The following is a 24375-nucleotide window of genomic DNA, read 5'->3' on the forward strand; positions in this document are numbered from 1 at the left end:
ATTTGTTCTGGCTTCAAAGAAGAGCGACAAAAAATACTTCTAGATCAGGAGACTTCACAGAATATCCACAGGTATAGGTAGCTCACATTGGATTTGTTATGGTTGATGTTTTAAAAAATTTCAGTGGTTTGGTTTTGTTATTTAATACATAAATGGATGAAACTATTTTATTGTGCTTCATGTAATGTGTACGTGTATGTTAGATGCCATTTTGCCTTTGTTCATAAGCTCCACTAATGAAATTTCCTTAGCAATATTTGATTATAACATTTGTCCTCTTGTTCTAATATCCAGGCTGGAGGACGGGAGGACTCAGTCATGGTGGTTTTAGGGAAGGTAAATTGTTTGAAGTATTTGAAGAGATTTTCACCTCAAGGAAATTACTGCCCTGTTGAAAAAACCAGCATATGCTGGTTAGGTATGTTTTGAAGCTGGGATGCTGGTTTGAGCTGGTTTAAGCTGGTCCTTTGCTGGTTTAAACTGGTCCTTAGATGGTCATGTGCTGGTCTTAAGCTGGTCGGACCAGCATAAACCGGCAAAGGACCAGCTTAAACCAGCATCCCAGCTTCAAAACATACCTAGCCAGCATATGCTGGTTTTTCAACAGGGTGCGGCGTTACCATGATGCTTTGGTACTTTTTGTTCTAGATTAGTTTTATGTTAAATCATAGTTAATGACTGGACCGTATGGACTCTAATGCCATAGCTTTATCTAATCATGAATTGTCCTTTAGTTTATGGTTGAACAATATCTTTTATATATATATATATCAAAGTACAGGTATTTGATGGTATCAGATATATGTATGTATAAATAAAATTACTGTAATCATACCATGGTACATGGTACTCCAATTTACTTCAAAGGATGATATGGCATTACCATGGTCCATGTCCAGAAAGTCGGCATATTATGAACATTCTTTCTTAAAGAAGATCAAGTAAAGTATATTATCATCAGTTCGTTTCTCTTCTTCTAACATACACATGTATTAATGTTAATGGTTTAATTCACATCTTAAAATATTAATTATCCCCTTTAGGGAGACTATGTGTGGGTGGACTGCAGTGATGGGGTCCAAATCGGAGCTGAAGTCCTACTTTCAGAAACGGGGCAACTTCAGCTCATCGATGATGAGGGAAAGGTAATATGCAGCCAGTCTTAGTTCATTTCTTGTCTTGACTGTAGAAGTGTAGCTGATATCCTCTATGGCATGATTTCCAGGAGCACAAGATTAAGAAGGACAACTCTCTGAAGCCCATGCATCCCACCTCAGTGAAGGGTGTGAATGATATGATACGGCTGGGTGACCTAAATGAGGCTGGACTGTTACGGAACCTTCTAGTGCGCTACAAAGAAGGAGCAATCTATGTGAGTTTTTAACCATCGCATTAGATAAATCATGTATGAATTTAAATCTATACAGAAATATATGAATTAAAATAGTAGCTTTCAATATTTGTGAAGCTAAAATTGCCAGAATAGGGATTGAATTGTCCACTTAATTCACCAACTTCAGTTCATTCACCAGCTGTTCTTTGCCCTTCCTGTTTAATAACAAGATTGTTTCTATAGAAACAGCCAGTTCCAATTTTGATGAGCGCTTCATATTATTATACAACATTGACATACCTATTATATAGTAAATCCAACCTTCCAACTTGAAGTCCAGCTATGTTAAAGGACAGTTCATGCACTGAACAAATACTACTGTAGATCTCATTATAAATGTATTATTCTTCCAGCTGCAAAAGCTTAATAGATTTTCATCACTGGGACTCTCTATAATCTTTTTGAAAGACCTTGAAACAACTTTTTGGTTTGTTTGTTTTGACAGACATACACCGGGTCGATTCTGGTGGCGGTGAACCCTTACCAGCTGCTGCCAATCTACACTCCAGAGCAGGTGGAGCAGTACACAGACCGGCGGTTGGGTGATCTCCCCCCGCATGTCTTTGCCATCGCAGACAGCTGTTTCTTCAACATGCGACGGAACCGCAAAGACCAGTGCTGCATCATTAGGTCTTTCAGTCATTCATACTTGGGTGAAACTGACATTTTGTAGTTTGATTTGAAAGCTTTTTGGTTTTGTACAAAAATCATGTCATTGCAAACCCATCTGACTTTTTTTATCCTTTTCTTGATCTGACATTATTTATTAATGTTAATCTCTTTATCTGGTGAAGGATATTCCGTATATAGTATCTCAAATGATAAAAGAGGCTTATAAAATGATCATAAAAGTGGTCCATATGACTTGTGTACTATACCCTTTTGTAACCCATTTCAAACATGGACTGTATTTTGGCAACTCCAACATCTGTCATACATTCTGTTAGCGTTATCTGTTTGATGTGATCTGAGAATGTCTGTATGTGTTGTGTTCGTCAGTGGGGAGTCTGGAGCAGGAAAAACAGAGAGTACCAAACTCATGCTGCAGTTTTTTGCTGCAGTGAGTAGGCAGCGCTCCTGGATTGAGCAGCAGATTCTAGAAGCCAACCCTATTTTAGAAGGTATGGTTGTTTATAAAGAAACATATTGGATGCTCCTGCATCACTCATCTTTGTAGTTCCTCAGATAAGCATTTCAGTATTTACATCAAGTCTTATTTTGTAGCTTTTGGTAATGCAAAGACCATCCGCAATGACAACTCCAGCCGCTTTGGAAAATACATTGACATCCACTTCACTAAAAATGGAGCAATCGAGGGGGCCCGCATTGAACAGTACCTACTTGAGAAATCCCGTGTTTGTCGACAGGTAAACCATCCTGATATGAGATTATAATCAGACTGAAATCTTTCAGGTCAAGAGACAGCAAATTAAATGTAAAACCAAACAAATAATAGTGTATTTTTGGCACAGGCCCCACAAGAGAGAAACTACCACATCTTTTACTGCATGCTCATGGGAATGCCTCTTGACCAAAAGAAGATCCTGTCTTTAGGAAATGCTGCAGAATACAACTATCTCACCATGGTATTGATCATCGTATTCTATGTCTTTACTACTTCTCCCACTTTTCATGTGTATTTACATTTGTTACAACAAAGTCATTTTGGAGTGAGAATGGACAGGTAGGATAAAGTGACATTAATGTGATAGTTTTTTAAATAGTCATCAGAATTTCTTCTGTGCAACACAAATGAACATACAGCTCTTTTGTGTTCCTTACAAGAAAGTCAGACTGTACATGTACAGGTTTGGAACAACATGAGGATGAATGAAACATTTTAAAATTTTTGGGTAAACTATCCAATATGTTGTATTATAGGGTCAGTGCACTGCATGCGAAGGACGGGATGACATAAAAGAGTACGCCAGCTTCCGGTCAGCAATGAAGATCCTGACATTCACAGAAAATGAAACGTGGGAAATTAGCAAGCTTCTGGCTGCCATCCTACACCTGGGGAATGTAGACTTTGAAGGTGAGTAGTAATGAGGAGCCAATGAAAGAGACATAAACTGGAACAAAACTTAGTTTTTTAGAGGAAATGCTTATTTAAGCTTTATTTCCATTTTTAATATTTAAGAAACCATTATGAACAACCTTGAAGGCTGCGATATTCTCACCTCTACACATTTCAAAATGGCTGCACAGTTATTAGAGGTAATTAAAAAAAAAACTTATTTTAGAAACCAATTTTGTCTGTGAGCATAGAACAGATTTTTTTTTTTTAGGTGGTCCCAAATGCCCTGGATGTGAGCTTGACACAACGCTCTTTGATGACCAACAGGGAGAGTGTGTCCAAACCTCTGACCTCAGCACAAGCAGTGGATGGAAGAGACGCCTTTGTAAAGGTTGTGCACTTGAATGTAGTTTCAATCACTTTTTTATGTCAGATCTAATATACTCCAATATAGTGTTCTCATCTTCTATCTGTGTGCAGGCCATCTATGGAAGGCTGTTTGTGTGGATTGTGGAGAAAATCAACATTGCCGTTTACAAACCTCCTCCTGATGACCCCAAACATGTCCGACTTTCGATTGGTTTGTTGGACATTTTCGGCTTTGAAAACTTCAAGAACAACAGGTTTGTAATATAAATATATGCATGTCGTCTTTCATGTCATTACAAAACCTTATGGCTTTCTGTGTGAAATTGGATTTTTGAAGAATATCTAACCTGCTCTTTTCCTTTTAATGAAAATGAATGGAGACTTGGGCTGTTAAGCTCAAAAAACACAAACACATCATAAATGTATAAAAAAAAATTGGTTTACACTTTAGTATAGGGAGCAATTCTCACCATTAACTAGTAGCTTATTAGCATGCCTATTATTAATAAATTGTTAGTACTTATATAGCACATATTCTGCATGACCATATTCTACTTCCCTAATCCTACCCAATACCTAAACTTAACAACCACCTTACTAACTATTAATAAGCAGCAAATTAGGAGTTTGAGGCAAATGTCATAGTTAATGGTTTGTTAATAGCGAGAATTGGACCTAAAATAGTGTGAACCAAAAGTCTTCTGTTTTCATATGATAGTGGTGTGAAGAAGTGGTGTTCTCTGAAAATCTTACTCCCCCTCGCTATAGATCTCATGATACATATTACCCCATTACATGTGTCACAGGAAGTTTGAAATGTTAGTGACAGTTGGTCACAAGACACATAAGAATCAATGACATTTGATGCTATTGACGACCAACCAATCGATTTTAGGGCTGTAAAATCAACACATTTGAGTTTCAATTAATAAAATATATTAATGTAGCACATGACTCCACTTTTACATTCACTTTCATTATATGGAAATGGCAACAAGGATATTCTTCAAAAATTCACAGGGTTTGGAACTACATGAGGGTGAGTAATTGATCCCAGAATTATCTGATCTATCTTAATCTTGTCTGTGATTCCTGTAGCTTTGAACAGCTCTGCATCAACTTTGCCAATGAGCAGCTTCAGCAGTTCTTTGTGAAGCATGTCTTCAAGCTTGAACAACAGGAATATGCCCGTGAAGACATCATCTGGAAGAACATTGAGTTTAACGACAACCAGCGTACGCTTGATGTGCTGGCCGTAAAGCCTCTCAACATTCTCGCACTTATTGATGAAGAGAGTCTCTTCCCTAAGGTTATAAAATATATTTGCTTTTATTTACAATATAGGCTTTCCTTTGATAATTGTAATCATGCAACGTGTCCGCATATCTGTAATTACAATCTAGAAGTCAAGTAGTTATATTTCAATATTTATATACAGTTATGAACAATTGTCATTTTTTCCAGGGCACAGATTCTACCATGCTTAACAAAATGAATCAGCTTCATGGGAAGGGTGACATCTACATGCCCCCCAAAAATAATCACGACACACAGTTTGGAATCCAGCATTTTGCTGGAGTGGTCTACTATGACTCCAAAGGTAATACAGGCTATCACAATGTACTTTCACGTTCGTTTTTGGCTGAACTTATAAAATGTTTTATGAAATTTACTGTGCATATAGGTTTCCTTGAAAAGAACAGAGATGCTCTGAGCAGTGATGTAATCCAGCTGATGCAAACATCATCCAATAAGATACTGAAACAGATATTCCACAATGAGCTCAGCACCACAGAAGCGAAAACTAGTTCCAGCCACACTATCGTCACCCCAAAAACTCAGCTAAAGGCGAATATGGTACAAACATGTGTTGTACACTGGCATTTAGGTCATAAATACTATAACAGCTTCCACTCTTCTGTTGATTTAACATGATAAAATGATTTTAATTTGCCTTACATTTTATTTGCAACTCCTTCAGCAAACAACAGAGTCAAAGAAGCGTGTGCCTACATTATCTGGTCAGTTTCGGCAGTCACTGGACTCTTTAATGAAGACTCTAACTGCCTGCCAGCCTTTCTTCATTCGCTGTATTAAACCCAATGACTTTAAGAAGCCTATGGTAGGTTCAATTCATTTTCTCCGTCCATGGCCTCACTTTTCTTTCAGTGACCCACTTTTCCATCTTTGTTTCAGCTCTTTGACAGGGAACTGTGCATCCGCCAACTTCGTTACTCTGGAATGATGGAGACTATCCGCATCAGGAAGGCCGGCTATCCCATTCGTCACACGTTTGATGAGTTTCTAGAGCGCTACCGTGTGCTGCTCAAGTCCAGTGTTTGTGACCCCAAAACTGTGAGAGATGCTTTCAATTATGAAGATATGCAAATTCTGTGTTGTTTGGCATGAATTAAGGGTGGCCGTGGCTTCTGTAATGTACTTTGGAACAGGTTTTGAAGGTTCTATAAGCGATTTTATATGCTAACGTTTGACACAGTTAGTCACTGAATTAGACCAGCCACATCAGTGGCCACCAAAACCCCATCCTCAACCTCCCCCAAAACACATGTCAGCAAGCACCAGCATATAATGAGCAGAGAGGCAAAGAGCACACTCTTGTTGGCTTAAAAAATGATGGGTTACTCCTTATTTTTTATTTTTTTTTTTTTTGTTTATTATTTGCAGAGTTTAGGGCTCATTTCTGTGATCTCATTTTGGTAGTAAAGTAATTTTATGTGTGGTATCTATGAGTTTTATATATTTCTATTAAATAATATTAAATATATGTTCTTAAAAAATAAGCTTAAATGTCTTGCAGCATTGCTTAAGTAAATTGATCTTGTTTCACTATTTTTGGAGATGGAAAAAAAAAACGAAGTAGTAATTGCATCATTGCACCTTTAATATTAATATTAACTGTAATGTTAAAGGAGAGTGCCAAGAAATGCTGCGAAAGCATCTGTGAGAACGTTCTGACTGAAGAGGACTGGAAGATCGGCAAGACTAAAGTGTTCCTGAAGGTACTGGAGTGAAGTTTACCGGTGCCATTACAGCTTTTTTCAAACAGATCTGTTCTAATGTGATACTTATTTGAATCAGGATTTCCATGATACTGTTTTGGAACTGGCACGAGACAAGGCTCTCAACGAGAAGGCACTTCTTATTCAGAAAGTCCTGAGAGGTTATAAACACAGGTAAAAGACTGAGGATAAACTCCTAAGTTTGTAGAGAAAATTTTCAAACACTGGTTTACCAGTTGTCATTTTGCTTACTTGCAGGAAAGGGTTCCTGAGAAAGAGAAGAGCAGCTGTGACCATACAGAAAACCTGGCGTGGACACAAAGTCCGAAAACTTTACAGAGTGGTAAGTTGTCCTCTAACTCCAGACTGGCAAATTCTAAAAGATGCTAGTCATTGCTTGTACATGTGTCACTTGTCTTTCTGCAGGTCCAGTTGGGTTTTGCCCGTCTGCAAGCTCAAGTACGCTCTCGTCAGATGGCCTGGCAGTTTAAACAGAAGCGACAAGCAACTGTTCTGCTTCAGGCTCAGACTCGTGGCTGCCTGGCGAGGAAGGAGTGGAAACGAAAGAGAGCGGCAGTGATCCTCCTGCAGGCTTACACCAGAGGAACTCTAGCCAGAAAAGCTGTCAAAAAGATGAAGAGAGATGTAGGACATGTTCTGATGGATAGAATCACCATGTTTAGATGACAGGTTGCTAAATATCCCAAGCTAGATGTCTTCTTCATCTGTTGCTGTCTCCATTGTTTGCAGGCTTTCCTCTCACTTCAGGAACGTAGAGCAGAAGAACTTGCTGCTCTTTTAGGGCTCATTTCTGTGATCTCATTTTGGTAGTAAAGTAATTTTATGTGTGGTATCTATGAGTTTTATATATTTCTATTAAATAATATTAAATATATGTTCTTAAAAAATAAGCTTAAATGTCTTGCAGCATTGCTTAAGTAAATTGATCTTGTTTCACTATTTTTGGAGATGGAAAAAAAAAACGAAGTAGTAATTGCATCATTGCACCTTTAATATTAATATTAACTGTAATGTTAAAGGAGAGTGCCAAGAAATGCTGCGAAAGCATCTGTGAGAACGTTCTGACTGAAGAGGACTGGAAGATCGGCAAGACTAAAGTGTTCCTGAAGGTACTGGAGTGAAGTTTACCGGTGCCATTACAGCTTTTTTCAAACAGATCTGTTCTAATGTGATACTTATTTGAATCAGGATTTCCATGATACTGTTTTGGAACTGGCACGAGACAAGGCTCTCAACGAGAAGGCACTTCTTATTCAGAAAGTCCTGAGAGGTTATAAACACAGGTAAAAGACTGAGGATAAACTCCTAAGTTTGTAGAGAAAATTTTCAAACACTGGTTTACCAGTTGTCATTTTGCTTACTTGCAGGAAAGGGTTCCTGAGAAAGAGAAGAGCAGCTGTGACCATACAGAAAACCTGGCGTGGACACAAAGTCCGAAAACTTTACAGAGTGGTAAGTTGTCCTCTAACTCCAGACTGGCAAATTCTAAAAGATGCTAGTCATTGCTTGTACATGTGTCACTTGTCTTTCTGCAGGTCCAGTTGGGTTTTGCCCGTCTGCAAGCTCAAGTACGCTCTCGTCAGATGGCCTGGCAGTTTAAACAGAAGCGACAAGCAACTGTTCTGCTTCAGGCTCAGACTCGTGGCTGCCTGGCGAGGAAGGAGTGGAAACGAAAGAGAGCGGCAGTGATCCTCCTGCAGGCTTACACCAGAGGAACTCTAGCCAGAAAAGCTGTCAAAAAGATGAAGAGAGATGTAGGACATGTTCTGATGGATAGAATCACCATGTTTAGATGACAGGTTGCTAAATATCCCAAGCTAGATGTCTTCTTCATCTGTTGCTGTCTCCATTGTTTGCAGGCTTTCCTCTCACTTCAGGAACGTAGAGCAGAAGAACTTGCTGCTCTAGAGAGACAGAGGAGGCTTGACGAAATTCTGCAGCAGAAAAAACAAAGAGAGGCGGCTGAACAGTTGGAATCCATCACAGACCAGCAAATGGTGGATGATATCTTTGGCTTTTTGCCTAGCATGGTTGGCGGACAGGAGGGCCAGGCACCTGTGGGCTTTGAGGTGAAACATCAAACTTCTCAAACAAAGCAGAATGATTGCATATAGCATTAAAAACAAAACAAAAAAACAGCTTGGAAACATTGTGTTTGTGTGTTTAGGACTTGGAGGGAAAGCGAGCAGTGCTTGAAGAGGTGGATCTGGATGATGCTCCAATGATGCCGATTCCGGAGGAAGACTATGATGATTTGGATGAGTACTCGTTCTCCAAGTTTGCTTCCATGTACTTCCAGGGTGCTGCCACACCCACACACATTCGCCAGAGACTACATCAGCCTCTGCTCTACCATGAGGATGAGAATGACGTCCAGGTAAAGCCATTGACTTTGACAAGCTTTTGGTTGATTTATGATGTTCTTTTCTCCACAGCACAATTTCTGTTACATTGCTTACTACTGCTCTTCTTCTCCATAGGCTTCACTAACAGTTTGGTGGATGATCTTGAGATTTATGGGTGATCTTCCCGAACCAAAGGCTCAGGGGGTCTTGAGAAGTGGACCAGCCTTTGCTGAACGCTCTCTTCAGAAGGATGTGGCCTCCAGACAGGATAGACGCCTCAGCCATATAGTGGGCCTGGACCAGGTGAGGAAACTCCTTTTTATTACATGTTTTACTGCTGAAAAAAAACAGCGGGTCAGACTAGCTGGCTGGCCAGTTAAAAACCAGCTTGGACGCACCGTGAGACCAGCTAAGACCAGCAATACAGGTCTTTTAGTAAGGTTATAACTCAAGAAAAACTTTTTTTTTTCTTGGAATACACCTTTGAAAGTGTTGATGTCGCATTATTTTCAGAGAATGAGAAATACAAGAAACTCTCCGAACAGGAAACTCAGTTCAGTTCCAGAAGAGGCTTCCCGCAACAGAAAATCTTCAACTTTTACAGACATACTGGCCCGGAACAGAAAATCGGTCCAAGATGATGGTGTTCCAAGCCGCAAACTATCTGCCATACCAGAGCAGGGTCCGAAAAACAGAAAGACTTCAACTTTCACTGATATAATGTCCCGAAACAGAAGGACCTCCACAGCTCCTGAGGGGCTTTCATCAAACAGAAGAACCAGTAGAAAATCATCTGTTATATCAGAGGAGGTGAGACACATTAATATTGCAAATTGGTCACTGCTGTGACACTCTATTTATTTTCTGTTAATTTTGATTAATTAAATGAGTAGATAGGACAAGTAATATATTCTTTTTGAAATAAATTATTAATTTAGACTTTTTCTTATGGTCATTTAGTCTTATAAAATATCAAATAAATGGACCTGTTTAAGACTAGACTAGTTCAGGTTGTAAAATGTCATAAAGTCAGGAATTTATATCAGTTGATAATTGTTAAAAAAAGTTTTATCTTGAAAACAGGGTTATTAAAATATAAAAGTTTTCGTAAAATTATGATTAAGATGTGTACTCACATGTATTTAGGTGTAATAAACATGTTATTTTTACTTGATTTTGACACCACATTTTTAAGAGTATTGAGAATATTGAAGCTATTCTTGAAAATGGTATGAAGTTTTTCAGAACCATACGAAATCAACATGAATACAAAGCATACATTTCTAAGAAACTTTCACATGTATTTGAAATGAGTCTTTATTCCTTATTTACACTCTTATTTGTTCAAATAAAAGCAACTTTAAAACAACTATTTATAGCTAATGCATTACTGTATTATTACAGCACACAGTCATTCTTAAATGCAACAAACAGATAAATTATTTATAATCTTGACCCATTAACTCTTCACGTAAAGGCAGAGGATGGGTCTGAAGTTCCCAAACAACCCACTGTGCAAACCATTAGCGAAGAAGATGAAATGAACACAGACGGACTCACCTTAGACCGGCCAATGACATCTCTTGAAAAGTTGCATATCATTGTTGGATATGCCATTGTCAGACGTGACCTCAGGTTGTTATTTAAAACCATAAGTAATTTATTGCTTAGTGGTCAGATGTTTCTGCTTCTAAGTCCTTAATATCTTTCATTGTTAGGGATGAAATCTACTGCCAGATCTGTAAGCAGCTCCAGGAGAACTCAAACCGCGGTAGCTTCTTCCGTGGCTGGATCCTCCTGTCCATCTGTTTGGGCATCTTTCCTCCTACTGAGCGCTTCATCAAGGTGAATAACGGACAGTCTTCCTTATTAAACTCTTTGATGCATGATTTCACTATTTCTTTATGGAGTAATACATTTGAAATTGTATCTATATTGTGTAGTCCTGAACATGTTGTCTCATCTCCTCACAGTACCTGCAAAGTTTTCTTCGTTTTGGTCCTGTGGGATACGCGCCTTACTGCGCCGACCGACTGAGACGCACTGTTGCCAATGGAGTGCGTGGAGAGCCTCCCAGCTGGCTGGAGCTCCAGGTGAAGACATATATGCCACATTCACAAATACACTGTTTTTGGACTGAACGACCTGCCATAGCTTTTCAAAATTTCCTCAAATGAAACGCATTGCTGGTAAAAATGAGATGTCAGTTTGAACAAGGAATCAGTTTTCTTGCTGTTTAAAATGAAAGGGGAAATCATTAGCAAATAAATTGCAGCAGTGTATGGTTATGTGATATGATTATATTATGAACAAGATGAATGATGATTACATTAAGAGACAGAATTGCTACTGCTCATTTAGATAAAATTAAAGGTCCCATATTGTACACCTTTCTGGAGTTTTATTTTAGGTTTTGATGTCCTTAAGAATATATATTTGTGGTATAAGTACCAAAAATCACCTCAATATATTTTTACAGCTCCTCTCTCAGGAGCTCTGCTGAGAACAGGTCGATTTTGGTCTGTCTAATTAATAATCATGAGCCTCTCTTCTGATTGGCCTGTTGTTTTCTGAGTGACGCACGGCCAGGCCAACCACAGGTAACTAGGGTCAGCCGACGTCACAGCGCTGGACAGAAACGATAGTCAAAAATGCTTGCGTTTGCAGCGCACACTTCTTATCAGAAAGGGTTCAATAAAGTATTGTCTTTTGTTGTTATGGGCGCGTCTACAGATTTCTTGCCATATGTCTATGTTTCTTGCATCTCACGACTATGTCGTGTATGAAATAATGTCTGTGTGCATGTGTGTAAAACAACAAACTGACAATTTATATATAATCATTTGTAATTGTATATACATTGTTGTGATTAATTGTGGCTGGAACAATAATGTAGCTGTAAAAATAGTTGCCTGCTGAAATTGAAATGTATATACATCTTCATCATGACTAGATAGACACGGTGAGTTTGTCTTTACTATACGTGTTAGATGTGATCCACCTCATAGTAACAATCCTGTCAGATCGTCCATCCTTTGAGTGAGAGTGTAACCTTACAGGTCAGCCGATCTGGTTTCATGGTTAAAGTGAACCTTTTCAACATGTTTCCGTGTTGTCGTTGCTCAGCAAAAGCATGGACGTGATGTTGTCTGGGGGTTTGGCAAAAGGAGAGTGGGACGGTGGGCCCCTAGACCTCAGTAATCGTGAAAAAAGCCAGGAAATTTCAGTTTTGACAATATGGGACCTTTAAACACTTATGAATATCGTCATATTGATGGGTGGCTCATTGAAAGTAATGTCTTCTGGTTGCATTGTTGCTGTATGTGTGAAACCCCTTAGGTGTTTATTCTCCTATGGTCCAGTACAGATATGCAAAATGTAACAAAAGTCTACCATAGATTTGCAACTATAATTCATGCTCTCATGTTTAATTACAGGCCACCAAGTCCAAGAAACCCTTGGTCATCTCAGTGACTATGATGGATGGCAGGAATATCAGTATGCCTGTAGACTCTGCCTCCACATCTAAAGAGGTCTGCCAAATGCTCTCACAGAAAGTCAAACTTCAGGACACATTCGGCTTCTCACTCTACATAGCTTTATATGACAAGGTATGAAGCCCTAGCACTGGATGCAGAGTTCAAGTCAGCTTTTGAGTATTATTAGAATTTAAGGCATGGTATTGTACTCCTTCTTAGGTGTGGTCCCTAGGTAGTGGCCGTGAGCATGTGATGGATTCCATCTCTCAGTGCGAGCAGGAAGTGAAGAAGAAGGGTGGGCAGGAGCAACATGCCCCTTGGCGTCTCTACTTCCGTAAAGAGATCTTCGCACCTTGGCATGACTGCAGCCAGGATAATGTCAGCACAGACCTCATCTACAGACAGGTCGTCAGAGGCCTGAAATATGGAGAGTACCAGTGTGAGAAGGTGCGCTTGAGACTGATGTTTATATCAGTTATTTAGTGTCATAAATGAACATTTGAATTCTTTAAATAGCAAATTGGTGTTGCAGTGACTTATTTTTACCTAAATGTTGACCCAAAATGGAAATTCTGTCATCATTTACTCCCCCTCATGTCATTCCAAACCTGACTTACTTACTTTTGCGGAACACAAAAGAAGACATTTTGAAGAATGTTGGTAACTAAACAGTTTCAGGTCCCATTGACTTCTATAGATTAATTGACACAAGAGAAAAATACTATGGAAGTCAACAGGACCTGAAACCATTTGGTTACCAACATTCTTCAAAATATCCTCTTTTGTGTTGTACAGGTTTGGAATGACATGAGGGATAGTAAATGATGACATAATTTTAATTTTTGTTTTGCTTCAATTTGTTTATTTTTACTTATTTTTTGGCAGTTATCTCACTTTCAGTGATTTTATGTTGTGCTGAATAAAATGGCAGTCATCATGGACTTGGACTTTCTAGAAGTGTGGATTCAGCATCAAGCAATTTCAATAGTTTCCTGTTACCAATGCCATTGTAGAATTGTTTTATTCATAATCAGCCATGATTGCTTTATCCAGTGGGAGAGAGTGTCCGATAAAATGGATTATTGAGATAAAATGAGTAATTATTTTGCTGATCATGTGATCTCATCCCATTACGGGACCACATCATGTCATTCATTCAATGGCACATCACCTTTGTGTTTGTATCAGGAGGAAGACTATGTTGCGCTTGTAGCAAAGCACTTCTATGTGCAGTTTGGATCAGACATGAGTATGGAGAATACTAGGACTGTAATTAAGGAGTGCATTAACTCCAAACTACTGGAGGCCAAGTCAGAAGAAAAGTGGATCCAGATGGTCAACACAGCACATGCACAGGTACAGATGTTTCTGTTATTGCTTATGTTAAAATAAACGTAATAAAGCTTTCCACCTGTTTGAAAGTCACAGCATTTTACAAGCATTTGTCTCATTTTGTTAGGGCCCATTTATAAACTCTCGGACCAAGTCTGATAAAGTGAAAGCAGAGGTGGTTGACTATGCTCGTCAAAAGTGGTCCATGTTATTCTCCAAGTTTTTTGAAGTTGCCAAGTTATCTGGTATGCATTGTATACTAAGATAAGTATTACGTTCACTACCGTTCAAAAGACTGGAGGCAGTAGGATAATTGATTGTTTTGAATACTTTTAACTATCAAAAGTGACAGAAAAGATATTTATAATGTTACAAACATTTCTTATTTCAAATAAATGCTGTTGTTGTTTTTTTTACTTTCTATTTGTCAAAGAATCCTAAGAAAAAAGGCGTTTTTAGGCAGTGCAACTGTTTTCAACATTTAATAATAATAAATGTTTCTTGAGCAGCAAGACGCTGACGACTGGAGAAATATAAAGCAGATATTGTAAATTGTAATAATATTTCACACTATTTCTGTTTTTACTGTATTTTTGATCAAATATCAAATGCAGCCTTGATGAGAATAAGAGACTTCTTACCAACCCCATTTTTTTGAATGGTACTGGACATTGCAAATTATATCATTTCCACAACTTTTGCACAAGAATATGAGCAAAAGTGTTTGTATAATTTGAAAAATTAGATTAAATTTGTGTCATTACAATATTCAGGTCCTCCTCTACCAAAGAGCAAGTTCATCTGTGCCATAAATTCAATGGGAATAACATTCCTAGATGAACGAGAAAAGAATCTCCTGGTGCTGTCTTACCCAGAGCTCACCGGGGTCAACACTATCAGGTGGGTTGGACACCAGTTAATGTTTGACGGCCTTGTATCATGTTGTCTTGTCATTCACAATTATAGTTTTGAATTAAATAAATATGAGTGATACCTTCCAAAAAAATATGTAAAATCCCTGAATTCTCCCTGCGTCGTCTCCTCCAGAGATAGGAAGTGTGTGTGTTTGCTGACTCTGAAAGGAGACTTCACACTGAATGCAATCATGGCCACTGACATCTCAGATCTGGTAGCCATGTTCCTGGCAGGCCTGATACAACGTTCACAGTATGCTGTGGCCCTACAGGAGGTTAACAGACTAGGTCAGAGGAGGAAATAAGCTGCATTCATTTTTTTATTTTTTATCTGATTGTTCATGATCTATGATTTGACTTGTTTTTGTCTAATGAAAAATGGTTTGGATGTTTTTCAAGATGATCGAACATTTCTCAGCTTTAAGAAGGCAGAGCTCATCTTCCTCATTAAAGATGATGAGTTTTCTGTTGCCCGCGGCTGGTTGAAGGGTAAGAATGAGCGGACAGGAGAAATCGGCGCAGTCCCTGCAGATGCCGTCTTGATTCTTCCAACTCTTACGAAGCCAACAAATGAAGTCCTGGTGAGAACTTGAATATGTTTTTGGTAACACTTTATTTTAGGATCTCTTAACTAGTTGCTTATTAGCATGCATATTACTAGAATATTAGCCATTTATTAGTACTAATTAAGCACATATTAATGCCTTATTCTACATGACCTTATTCTACATCCCTAATCCTACCAAATACCTAAACTTAACAACTACCTTACTAACTATTAATAAACAGTAAATTAGGAATTTATTGAGGGAAAAGTCATAGTTAATAGTGAAAAAGTGTTACCTATTCTAAAGTGTTACCATGTTTTTTCATGCTTTCCTGTAGAGTTTAAAAGTTATTTAGATCTGTGAAGGTCTGTATACTTGTCTGGGTTATGGAATATTTGTCATAATTGTGTTGGCTTTGAAAAAGATAATAAGCTAATGCATTCTGACTTTTGCTCTGTTTTTTAGAGCCTGATCAGCTTGTCCCCAGATCAAAGAAAGACCATCATAGACAACACTGTGAAAGGAACCATCACCGAAAGAGTGGCTCCTTCAACTCTGAAAGATTTCTCCGTTGAATATTTCAGGTACTTGCAGCAACTGTTTGACCACCTTATTATTCCTTTTATTTATCTGAAGTGTTTCAGAAGCAAACATGAATGACCTGTTATTATTGCCATTGTCACAGGCAGCCCATCAAAGATGTGAACAGGCAGGTGATCTCTAAAAATGCAGCACCTGAGAAGCTGTGGGCCAACTCCAGAGAACCAATCAGACAGCCCCTGCTGAAGAGACTGGTGGGCAATCCAGATTTAAGCCCACTAGCCTGCCAGGCCTTCACTGATATCCTTTACCACACACATTTAAGTCATTATCATTTATTGCAATCATATCTTTGAACATTGCTTATTGCCACAGTAGCAGCTGACCCCTTATATTTACCTAATGTGTATCTAAATGTAGTAATGCATAAAGCTGTAGAACATGGCAGCTGTTGTAGTTTGATTTAGGGTTGCATAAGCACTGATCCACAACAAGTGAGACTTACCAGCTAGCCTGGTTATCCAGGTAGGATACGACCAAGAAAAGTGCTGATTCCTTGACTAAATGTTGTGCACCTATTCTGAAGTATATGGGTGACTACCCCACTAGACAGGTCCAGAGCCCCCTGGAACTCACAGACCAGATCTTTGGCCCACCTGCAGAAAATGAAGAGTTCAGAGATGAGATCTACTGCCAGATCATGAAACAAATGACCAGCAATAACAACCGGTAAACAGAACTACATGCTCAAAAGCAAGCAAATTCTTCATTGCCTATTTAATGCCTGTACACTACCACAAAAGTTTGGGGTCTATCAAATTATGAATGTTTTTGAAAAAGTTATGCTCACCAAGACTGAATTTATTTAGTAAAACTCCAGTAAAAACAGTAATATTGTAAAATATTACAATTTAAAATAATGGTTTTCTAATTTAATATCATTTAAATTGTAATCTTTTCCTGTGTTTTCAGTGTCACATGATCCTTCAGTAATCTTTCTAACATGCGATTTGGTGTTCAAGAAATATTTCTTATTATTATAGATGGTGATGCATTTTTTTCAGGATTCTTTTAATGAATCGCAATTTCAAAAGAACATATAATTTATTTGAAATAGTAATCTTTTATTAACATGATATACTAAATAAGATGTATTTTATACATATTTTAATTAATATAAATGCCTTTACTGTCACGTTTGATCAATTTATTGCATTCTTGTTGAATAAAAGTATTAATTTGAAAAAATCTTCCTGACCCCAAACTTTTGAATAGTAATGTATATGCAATCAATAAATGAAAAAGAGGCATGTCTGTTGAAATCATAATCACTTGTGAACTTGGTACAAAGATGTGACAGAGACAGTTTCACAAGAGTTCTGTACAGTTTTCCTTTTGAGATTGTAGTTACACCAAAGTCAAATTGCCCTTTACAACGGTGAGGGGAAACTATGCAACCTTTAACTTCTTTATCCATCATCGTTCTTTTTCTTTAATAAGCTTCTTTTTTTAAGCTCAAGTATATATTAGAGTAGTGTTTGATCACCTAATATGCGTTTTGTTTTTCATACCTCACCATCTTTCCTAGTAATGTTTTACTGTTGCCTGTATATTCAGTTTAGATAGCTTTAGAACACTGGTATATAGTTAAAGTTTCAAGAGATCCAGTTTCTACATTTTTTTTCCAACACAGGACCAAACGTTCATAATTACAGTTTCAGGTGCCAATATGTTTTTTATTATGAAATTAAATAAGCAATGGACATTTTAGAAAAATAAAAACATTGTAAACTCTTATGATAGAAACCATAATATCTTGTAAAACCTAGGAGACTGCTGATTGGTCCTGCATAGAATTAATAAGGCAAATAATTGATTCAGTTCTGCGATTCCTCTGTCTGCTGTGCTTGAGAATCAACAAGCAGCAGGTTCATTGAACTGATTCATTGTTTCCCTCATTCTTGTTTAAATACATTTAAGCTACTTTTAGACATTAGATATGGTGCATATGCCATTTCAGATGCTATGTTTACAATTACATTAATGTATAATGAATAAATTACTGGTAAGTTAACATTTATAAATGTTCTTTCTCTATCAGGTACAGTGTGGAGCAGGGCTGGCAGCTGTTGTGGCTGTGTTGTGGTCTCTTCCCTCCTAGTAACTCTTTGGTGAAACATGCTCAGCGTTTCATTGAGACACGCAAACGAGAGCCATTGGCCACAAACTGCCTCCAGAGACTGCAAGCGGCTCGGAGGTATGGCCAGCATTTCTGGACATATGTTTAAACATTTTATTTCAACTGAAATTTTTATCATTACAAGTGAGATCACATTGCTTTATGGGTATAAGAACAGGAAGAAATGCAATGAATGAACAGACTTTAAAGTTTAAATGAATCGATCATACATTCCTAAGCTTTCCTATCATGTGAGTTCAGTTATAGAAGCACTAAAAGCTAATGTTTAAGTCACTGTTAAACTCTGATTAAAAACTCATGAGAATAAAGCTTGTATAGTTTTTTTACTCTTTGAACTTTGGCAGGCTTACCTGAGAGCCATAACCTATTGGAGCTCATCTCAAACAGCATGTGTGTTATATTACTGGACTGATATGCTATAAAGCATGACCAGATAAACACCCTATTAGCAGATGCTAACAGTTTAGCTTGTTGAAATTAAGGTTGGCTTATTTACATGTTTTAAAACAACTTGGCATATGGTAGCCACTTAACACAGATGCTTTAATATTTAATATCAGTTAATCAAAAATTATTATTTAGTCATTCAGGCTTTTAAAATTACACACTGTTACACACTATTAGCAAACACCTCTCCTTTTAGCACGCTAACCTTTGCCAGACTGGAGCAAATGCCAGGAAAGTGTCAGCACTGAGTGATAGGATAGTACAGAATTTACAGCGGCTTCATCTGCTACTGCAACTGTTCAAAGGCTTCCACATTTGGGAAACACTACTGTAGCCCAATAGTTTAAATGAGTCCACAAGCTGGGTCACAGATCATGAGAACTACATGATACGTGATTTGGTGTGATAGTATAATAGCCATATGTTTACTGTGTATAATAAGATGACATTTGTCATTGTTTCTATGCTAGAATGGAGCCCAGAAAGCTTCCACCTCACCAAGTAGAGGTTGATGCAATTCAGCAGGACAGCACCCAGATCTTTCACAAAATTTACTTCCCCAATGACACTCAAGAGGTAATGCAACACACAGTACATGGATCAACATTTATTTTCCTGCTCCCCAGTCAGTCACTATTTTTTTAAACAGAAATTTTGCCCCACCAGAAATGTATTTTTATATTATTATATTAATAAAAAAGCTAGAAGCTAGAAATTATGACACTTTTAAAACAATGGCATATAGAATGTAAACACTACTTATTCATTTGTAGTTTTAATCCATTCTGACTGATGTTTTCAAGACTATCGCGTCATTTTTGCAATTTCAGCAAAGAACTACATATGCCAGCTAGATAACATTATTTTGGTGACAGTAATGTGGAATACATCACCAAAACCCAACATTTAAGTTTGCAAGTCATAAAAAGTGGATGTACAGTGGGTATAGAAAAGAATCTTTAAAATAATCACATTTTGTTGCTTTGCAGCCTGAAATGAAGACGGACACAGTTTTTGTTTTATCCAGCTGTATTTACTCAATGCAACTTATAACATCCAAGTGAAAGATATAACATCAACTGTCAGAATTTTTTTTTTTTTAAAAAGAATCACGGAGTTGGAAAAAGGATCACCCCCTCCTAAAAATGACTTGTAAACTCAATCAGGTGTAGCTAATCACCTTCTCAATGGCACACAAAGCCATTTGACTTTCAACTGTGATCAGCTGTGTGGTCATTTTGATCAGCTCCGCATGAAAATAGCTTTCCTGGAGCATTTCAGTCCTTGGTAGTGCAGCTGATGCAAACAATTAACTACTGTATGGGTGGCAAGGCACTGTCAGAAGATCTGCGGGATAAAGTTGTGGACAGGCAGAAGTCAGGAGATGGATACAAAAAAAAAAATTCAAAGGCTTTATCAATGCCTAGAAGCACAGTGAAGTCTATTATTAAGAAGGGGAAAGTATTTGGTACAACACAGACCCTCCCTGGATCAGGACGTCGCTCCAAACTGGATGAAAAAGCCAGGAGGAAGCTGCTCAGGCGACCAAGAGGCCTACAGCAACTCTGAAGCAGCTGCAGGAATTTATGACAAAGAGTGGTCATTGTGAGCATGTGACAACAATATCACAAATTCTCCACAAATGTGGCTTATATGAGAGGGTTGCAAGAAAAAAGCCACTCCTTAAGAAAGGCCACATGCAATCACGACTGAGCTTTGCCAAAACGCACCTTGATGATTCTGAGGCAGATGAGACTAAAATTGAGTTATTTGGCCTCAATACCAAACAATATGTCTGGAGAAAATCCAATAAAGCTCACAATCCAAATAACAGCATTCCTACAGTAAAGCATGGATGTGTTAATATCCTGTTATTGGGGTGTTTCTCTGCAGCAGGGACTGGAGCACTTGTCAGGATAGAAGAAAAAATGGATTGCGCAAAATACCGTCAAATTCTTGAAGAAAATCTGCTGCCCTCTGCCAGAAATGTATATGACCCAAAGCACACAGCAAAACTGAGCACACAGTGGTTGAAGGAGAAAAAGCTGAATGTCCTTGCATGGCCTAGTCAGAGCCAAGACTTAAACCCCATTGGAAAACACTAGTTCTGCAAAGAAGAGTAAGCAAATTCTAGATGTGCAAAGTTAGTAGAGACAGAGACATATCCCAACAGACTAAAGGCTGTAATTAAAGCAAAAGGTGGTTCAACAAAATACTGACACAAGGGGCTGGTCTTTCTTCCAACTCAGTGATTCTGTTTTTTATTTAAAGGGGTCATATGATGTGATTTCATGTTTTCCTTTCTCTTTGAAGTGTTACAAGCTTATGTTACTTGGTGCATAAAGAAGATCTGTAAAGTTGCAAAGACTAAAGTCTCAAATCCAAAGAGATATTCTTTATAAAAGTTATAGAGGACCTACAATAATGTACAGTATTTGAAAAATAATGTGTTTTTTGAACATTAAAGCATGTCAACATATTCTGTTACACCAAATACACAAAATAATGATCTTTAAAATAGCATCATATGACCCCTTTAATTTTTTTCTGATATGTTGGTGTTTTATCTTTCACTTGGATGTTATAAGTTGCACTGAGTAAATACAGCTGGATAAAACAAAATATCTGTCCGTCTTCATTTCAGGCTGCAAAGCAACAAAATGTGGTTATATTAAAGGGGGGTGATTCTTTTCTATACCCACTGTACAAAATCAATAAATGCAACATTTTCAGTGGCAACGCAGCACTCGCCCAAAATGGCAACTGACCATTCTGTCAATTGGCCTAAGACCCCTGTTTATTTACCCCGAACCAGTGGGCCATTAATTTTTTCTTTTTTCCTTTTTTATTTATTTATTATTTATGAATTTTTTTTGGAGCCTTGCACTAGTGGTTTGCACCTCAATTCTTTTAATGTTCGAAATGCAGATGAATAAACATTAAATCAACAGTTAGTTTGCTGCCAATGCAAATCATGCATTTTAGCCATGGAATTTCAATCCAGTGTTCTTTTTTCTCACACTTCTGGACAGATTTTTGAGGTGGCAACCAACACCAAGATAAAAGACCTGGTCCAGACCATTGCTAATAAACTCATGTTGTCCTCAGCTGATGGTTTCAGCCTCTTTGTGAAAACTCCTGATAAGGTTTGTACCCAGGCTACCATGGTTGTATTCAGAATCTTAAACCAATAGTTTAAGAAGTGACTATTTAAAAATCATATATCAGTAAATATCTTAGTCTGATTATTGGGAGAAGCATTGCCTCCATGGTGTCTACAGTTGTTACAGCTCTGCCAATGATCCCTTGTCATGTCCTTTCACTAATTTACAGCTGCATTTTTACAAAGCCTTTGTCTGTATGTTTATCTAGCATTTTCTTTCTGTCAGGTTCTGAGTCTAAATGAAACTGACTACATCTTTGACAGCCTGAGGCAGATTACTGACTGGTCCAGGAGAGCAAAGAGAGTGAATCAGGGTAAGTCTGTTTCAATTTTGGTGAAAACTTTATTAGGTAATTTTAATCTCTAGATCACTGATTGAGGGGGTGTTTACACAACACCATTTTCAACTAAAAACTGCGTTTTGACCTTTCATTTACACAACAATGGCATTTTGGGGGCCTGCAACTCAAACCTTTGAAAACTACACCATTATCATCACTGTGTAAACTACCAAAATGGAAATTTGTGAAAATGATGGCATCATGTGCATGCATATTACATGTTCAGTCTATAAGTATGTGCGAAGGTTCGTATTGTTTCTTTTCTTTTACTACTGGCCTGGCATGCGTTTTTAGTCATTTTCGTAGCTCCGTGTGAACGGGGATTGTTTTGACAACATTGTCGTCTGTAATGGAATATTATCAATAATGCAAAGGAAAAACGTTTCTGTTTTTAGTACATCATTGTCATGTAAACATACCCTAAAAGAAACAAGTTTGAGTCAGTCAACAGTTAAGTCAAATTCAAAACAACCGCTAATGCTTATACTGTTTTAAACAGCAGGCAGTCCAGTGAATGTATCTTACACAGTTTACTTTATGAGAAAACTATGGTTCAGCATTGTCCCTGGTAGAGATGTGGAGGCGGATCTCATCTTCCATTATCCACAGGTACAGGCAATCTGTACCACGTTTTTAAAAAATACTTGGAAATGTTTCATTATAGCTTCCCTGTAAGCATTGAAGAACTTTATATTATAAGGTATATGGTATTTTTCCATATTTCTCACACTATCTAGGAGTTGCCCAAGTACTTGAGAGGTTATCATCGTTGTACCAAAGAAGAAATGGTGATGCTCGGCGCTCTATTATTCAGAGTGAAAGTGGACAATGATAAAACTCAGTTTCCCATGATTCCTAGGATGCTGAAAGACCTGGTGCCTAATGACCAGCTTAAAGCCATGTCTGCTGATGAATGGAAAAAGGTCAGTTTCAGTACACTGCAATTCTGTGCATTGTGCAGTGCATAAGAGATATTGTGCTTCTAAAGTGTTTCTTGTACATAACCATTTTTCAACAGCACATTGTTGCTGAGTACAACAAGCAAACAGGCACGAATGTGGAGCAGGCAGTGATTGGCTTTTTAAAGATTATCTATAAATGGCCCACATTTGGCTGTGCCTTTTTTGATGTGAAAGTAAGCAATTTGAGTCTGTAGCACAATAAGAATTTTGCAAATATTACTTAAAAAAATGGTGTATAAGATGAATCTTGATTTTACAGCAAACATCAGAGCCCAGTTTCCCCGACATTGTAAGGATTGCCATCAGTAAACAGGGCATCACTATCATTCACCCCAAAACAAAGGTATCATCAATCGATAACTCGTTTTTCTCTCATTTTAACTGCTTAGCATGTGATTTCCCTAAACAAGATTTGTATAACACCTCAGACGAGTGTAAGCTTGAATCTTAAAATATGAATCATGTATCATAACTCTGTCTTGACTTTTAATTTTGTTGGACTAATTGAATTCACCTTCTGTTTAAGGACATTCTGGCAGTGCATCCATATAACAAGATTGCAAACTGGTGCAGTGGAAGCACATACTTCCACATGACTGTAGGAAACCTTGTCAGAGGGAACAAAATCCTGTGTGAAACTTCACTGGTAAGTGACACAGATTTGGCAATTTAGCAGCCATTATTCCAATTATTCTAATATGCTGATTTGGTGCTCAAGAAACATTTTATATTATAATCAATGGAAAAAAAAAAAAAAGATCACTTTTATTCAGTAAGGATGCTGATGTAAAGACATTAAAGTGACAAAGTGAAAAAGACATTTATGATGTTTAAAGATTCTTGCTTTTCATCAAAGAATCCTGAAAAAAAATCACAATTTTCACAAAAATATTAAGCAGCAAAACCTGTTTCCAATATTGAAGCAGCATATTAGAATGATTTCTGAAGAGTCATGTCACACTGAAGACTGGAGTAATGATGGCTGAAAATTCAGTTTTGCCATCACAGGAATAAATTACATTTATATTAAAATAATATATTAAAATAGAAAACGGTTCTGTTAATTATAATAATATACCAGTTGTGTGTGTGTGTGTGTGATATAAATATATATAAAAAGATCATTTTTGTCAAAGTATAATTTTTCAGATCTTAAAATAATAGAATTTTATCCTGTGTTCATAAGGGCTATAAAATGGATGACCTGCTGACTTCCTATGTCAACATGTATCTTAATGAGAAGAGAGAACAAAGACGAAATCAACACTTTGACTAAAAATAACA

General features: G+C 37.6%; 1 protein-coding gene across 1 annotated transcript; it reads left to right on the plus strand.

Moving 5' to 3' along the window:
* Positions 1-24375, plus strand: LOC107696773 (unconventional myosin-VIIa-like). The gene is made up of 48 exons (XM_016497269.1): positions 1-71; positions 295-336; positions 1044-1145; positions 1226-1372; positions 1839-2023; positions 2393-2514; positions 2618-2760; positions 2866-2979; positions 3275-3428; positions 3534-3610; positions 3682-3801; positions 3891-4033; positions 4878-5088; positions 5244-5379; positions 5464-5636; positions 5761-5901; positions 5976-6134; positions 6710-6799; positions 6879-6973; positions 7058-7142; positions 7226-7444; positions 8680-8889; positions 8988-9197; positions 9301-9468; positions 9679-9975; positions 10643-10800; positions 10884-11010; positions 11139-11258; positions 12603-12776; positions 12864-13091; positions 13833-14000; positions 14104-14221; positions 14750-14876; positions 15024-15178; positions 15290-15471; positions 15904-16022; positions 16124-16278; positions 16554-16707; positions 18080-18235; positions 19096-19201; positions 21658-21771; positions 22015-22102; positions 22629-22738; positions 22867-23052; positions 23148-23264; positions 23351-23434; positions 23618-23737; positions 24278-24375. The coding sequence occupies exons 2-48, from the start codon at positions 319-321 to the stop codon at positions 24365-24367; spliced, it is 6675 nt and encodes a 2224-aa protein (XP_016352755.1). The 5' UTR covers positions 1-71; positions 295-318; the 3' UTR covers positions 24368-24375.

Source organism: Sinocyclocheilus anshuiensis, unplaced genomic scaffold (genome assembly GCF_001515605.1).
Source record: "Sinocyclocheilus anshuiensis isolate Anshui unplaced genomic scaffold, SAMN03320099.WGS_v1.1 scaffold999, whole genome shotgun sequence".
NCBI classification, from domain to species: Eukaryota; Metazoa; Chordata; class Actinopteri; order Cypriniformes; family Cyprinidae; genus Sinocyclocheilus; species Sinocyclocheilus anshuiensis.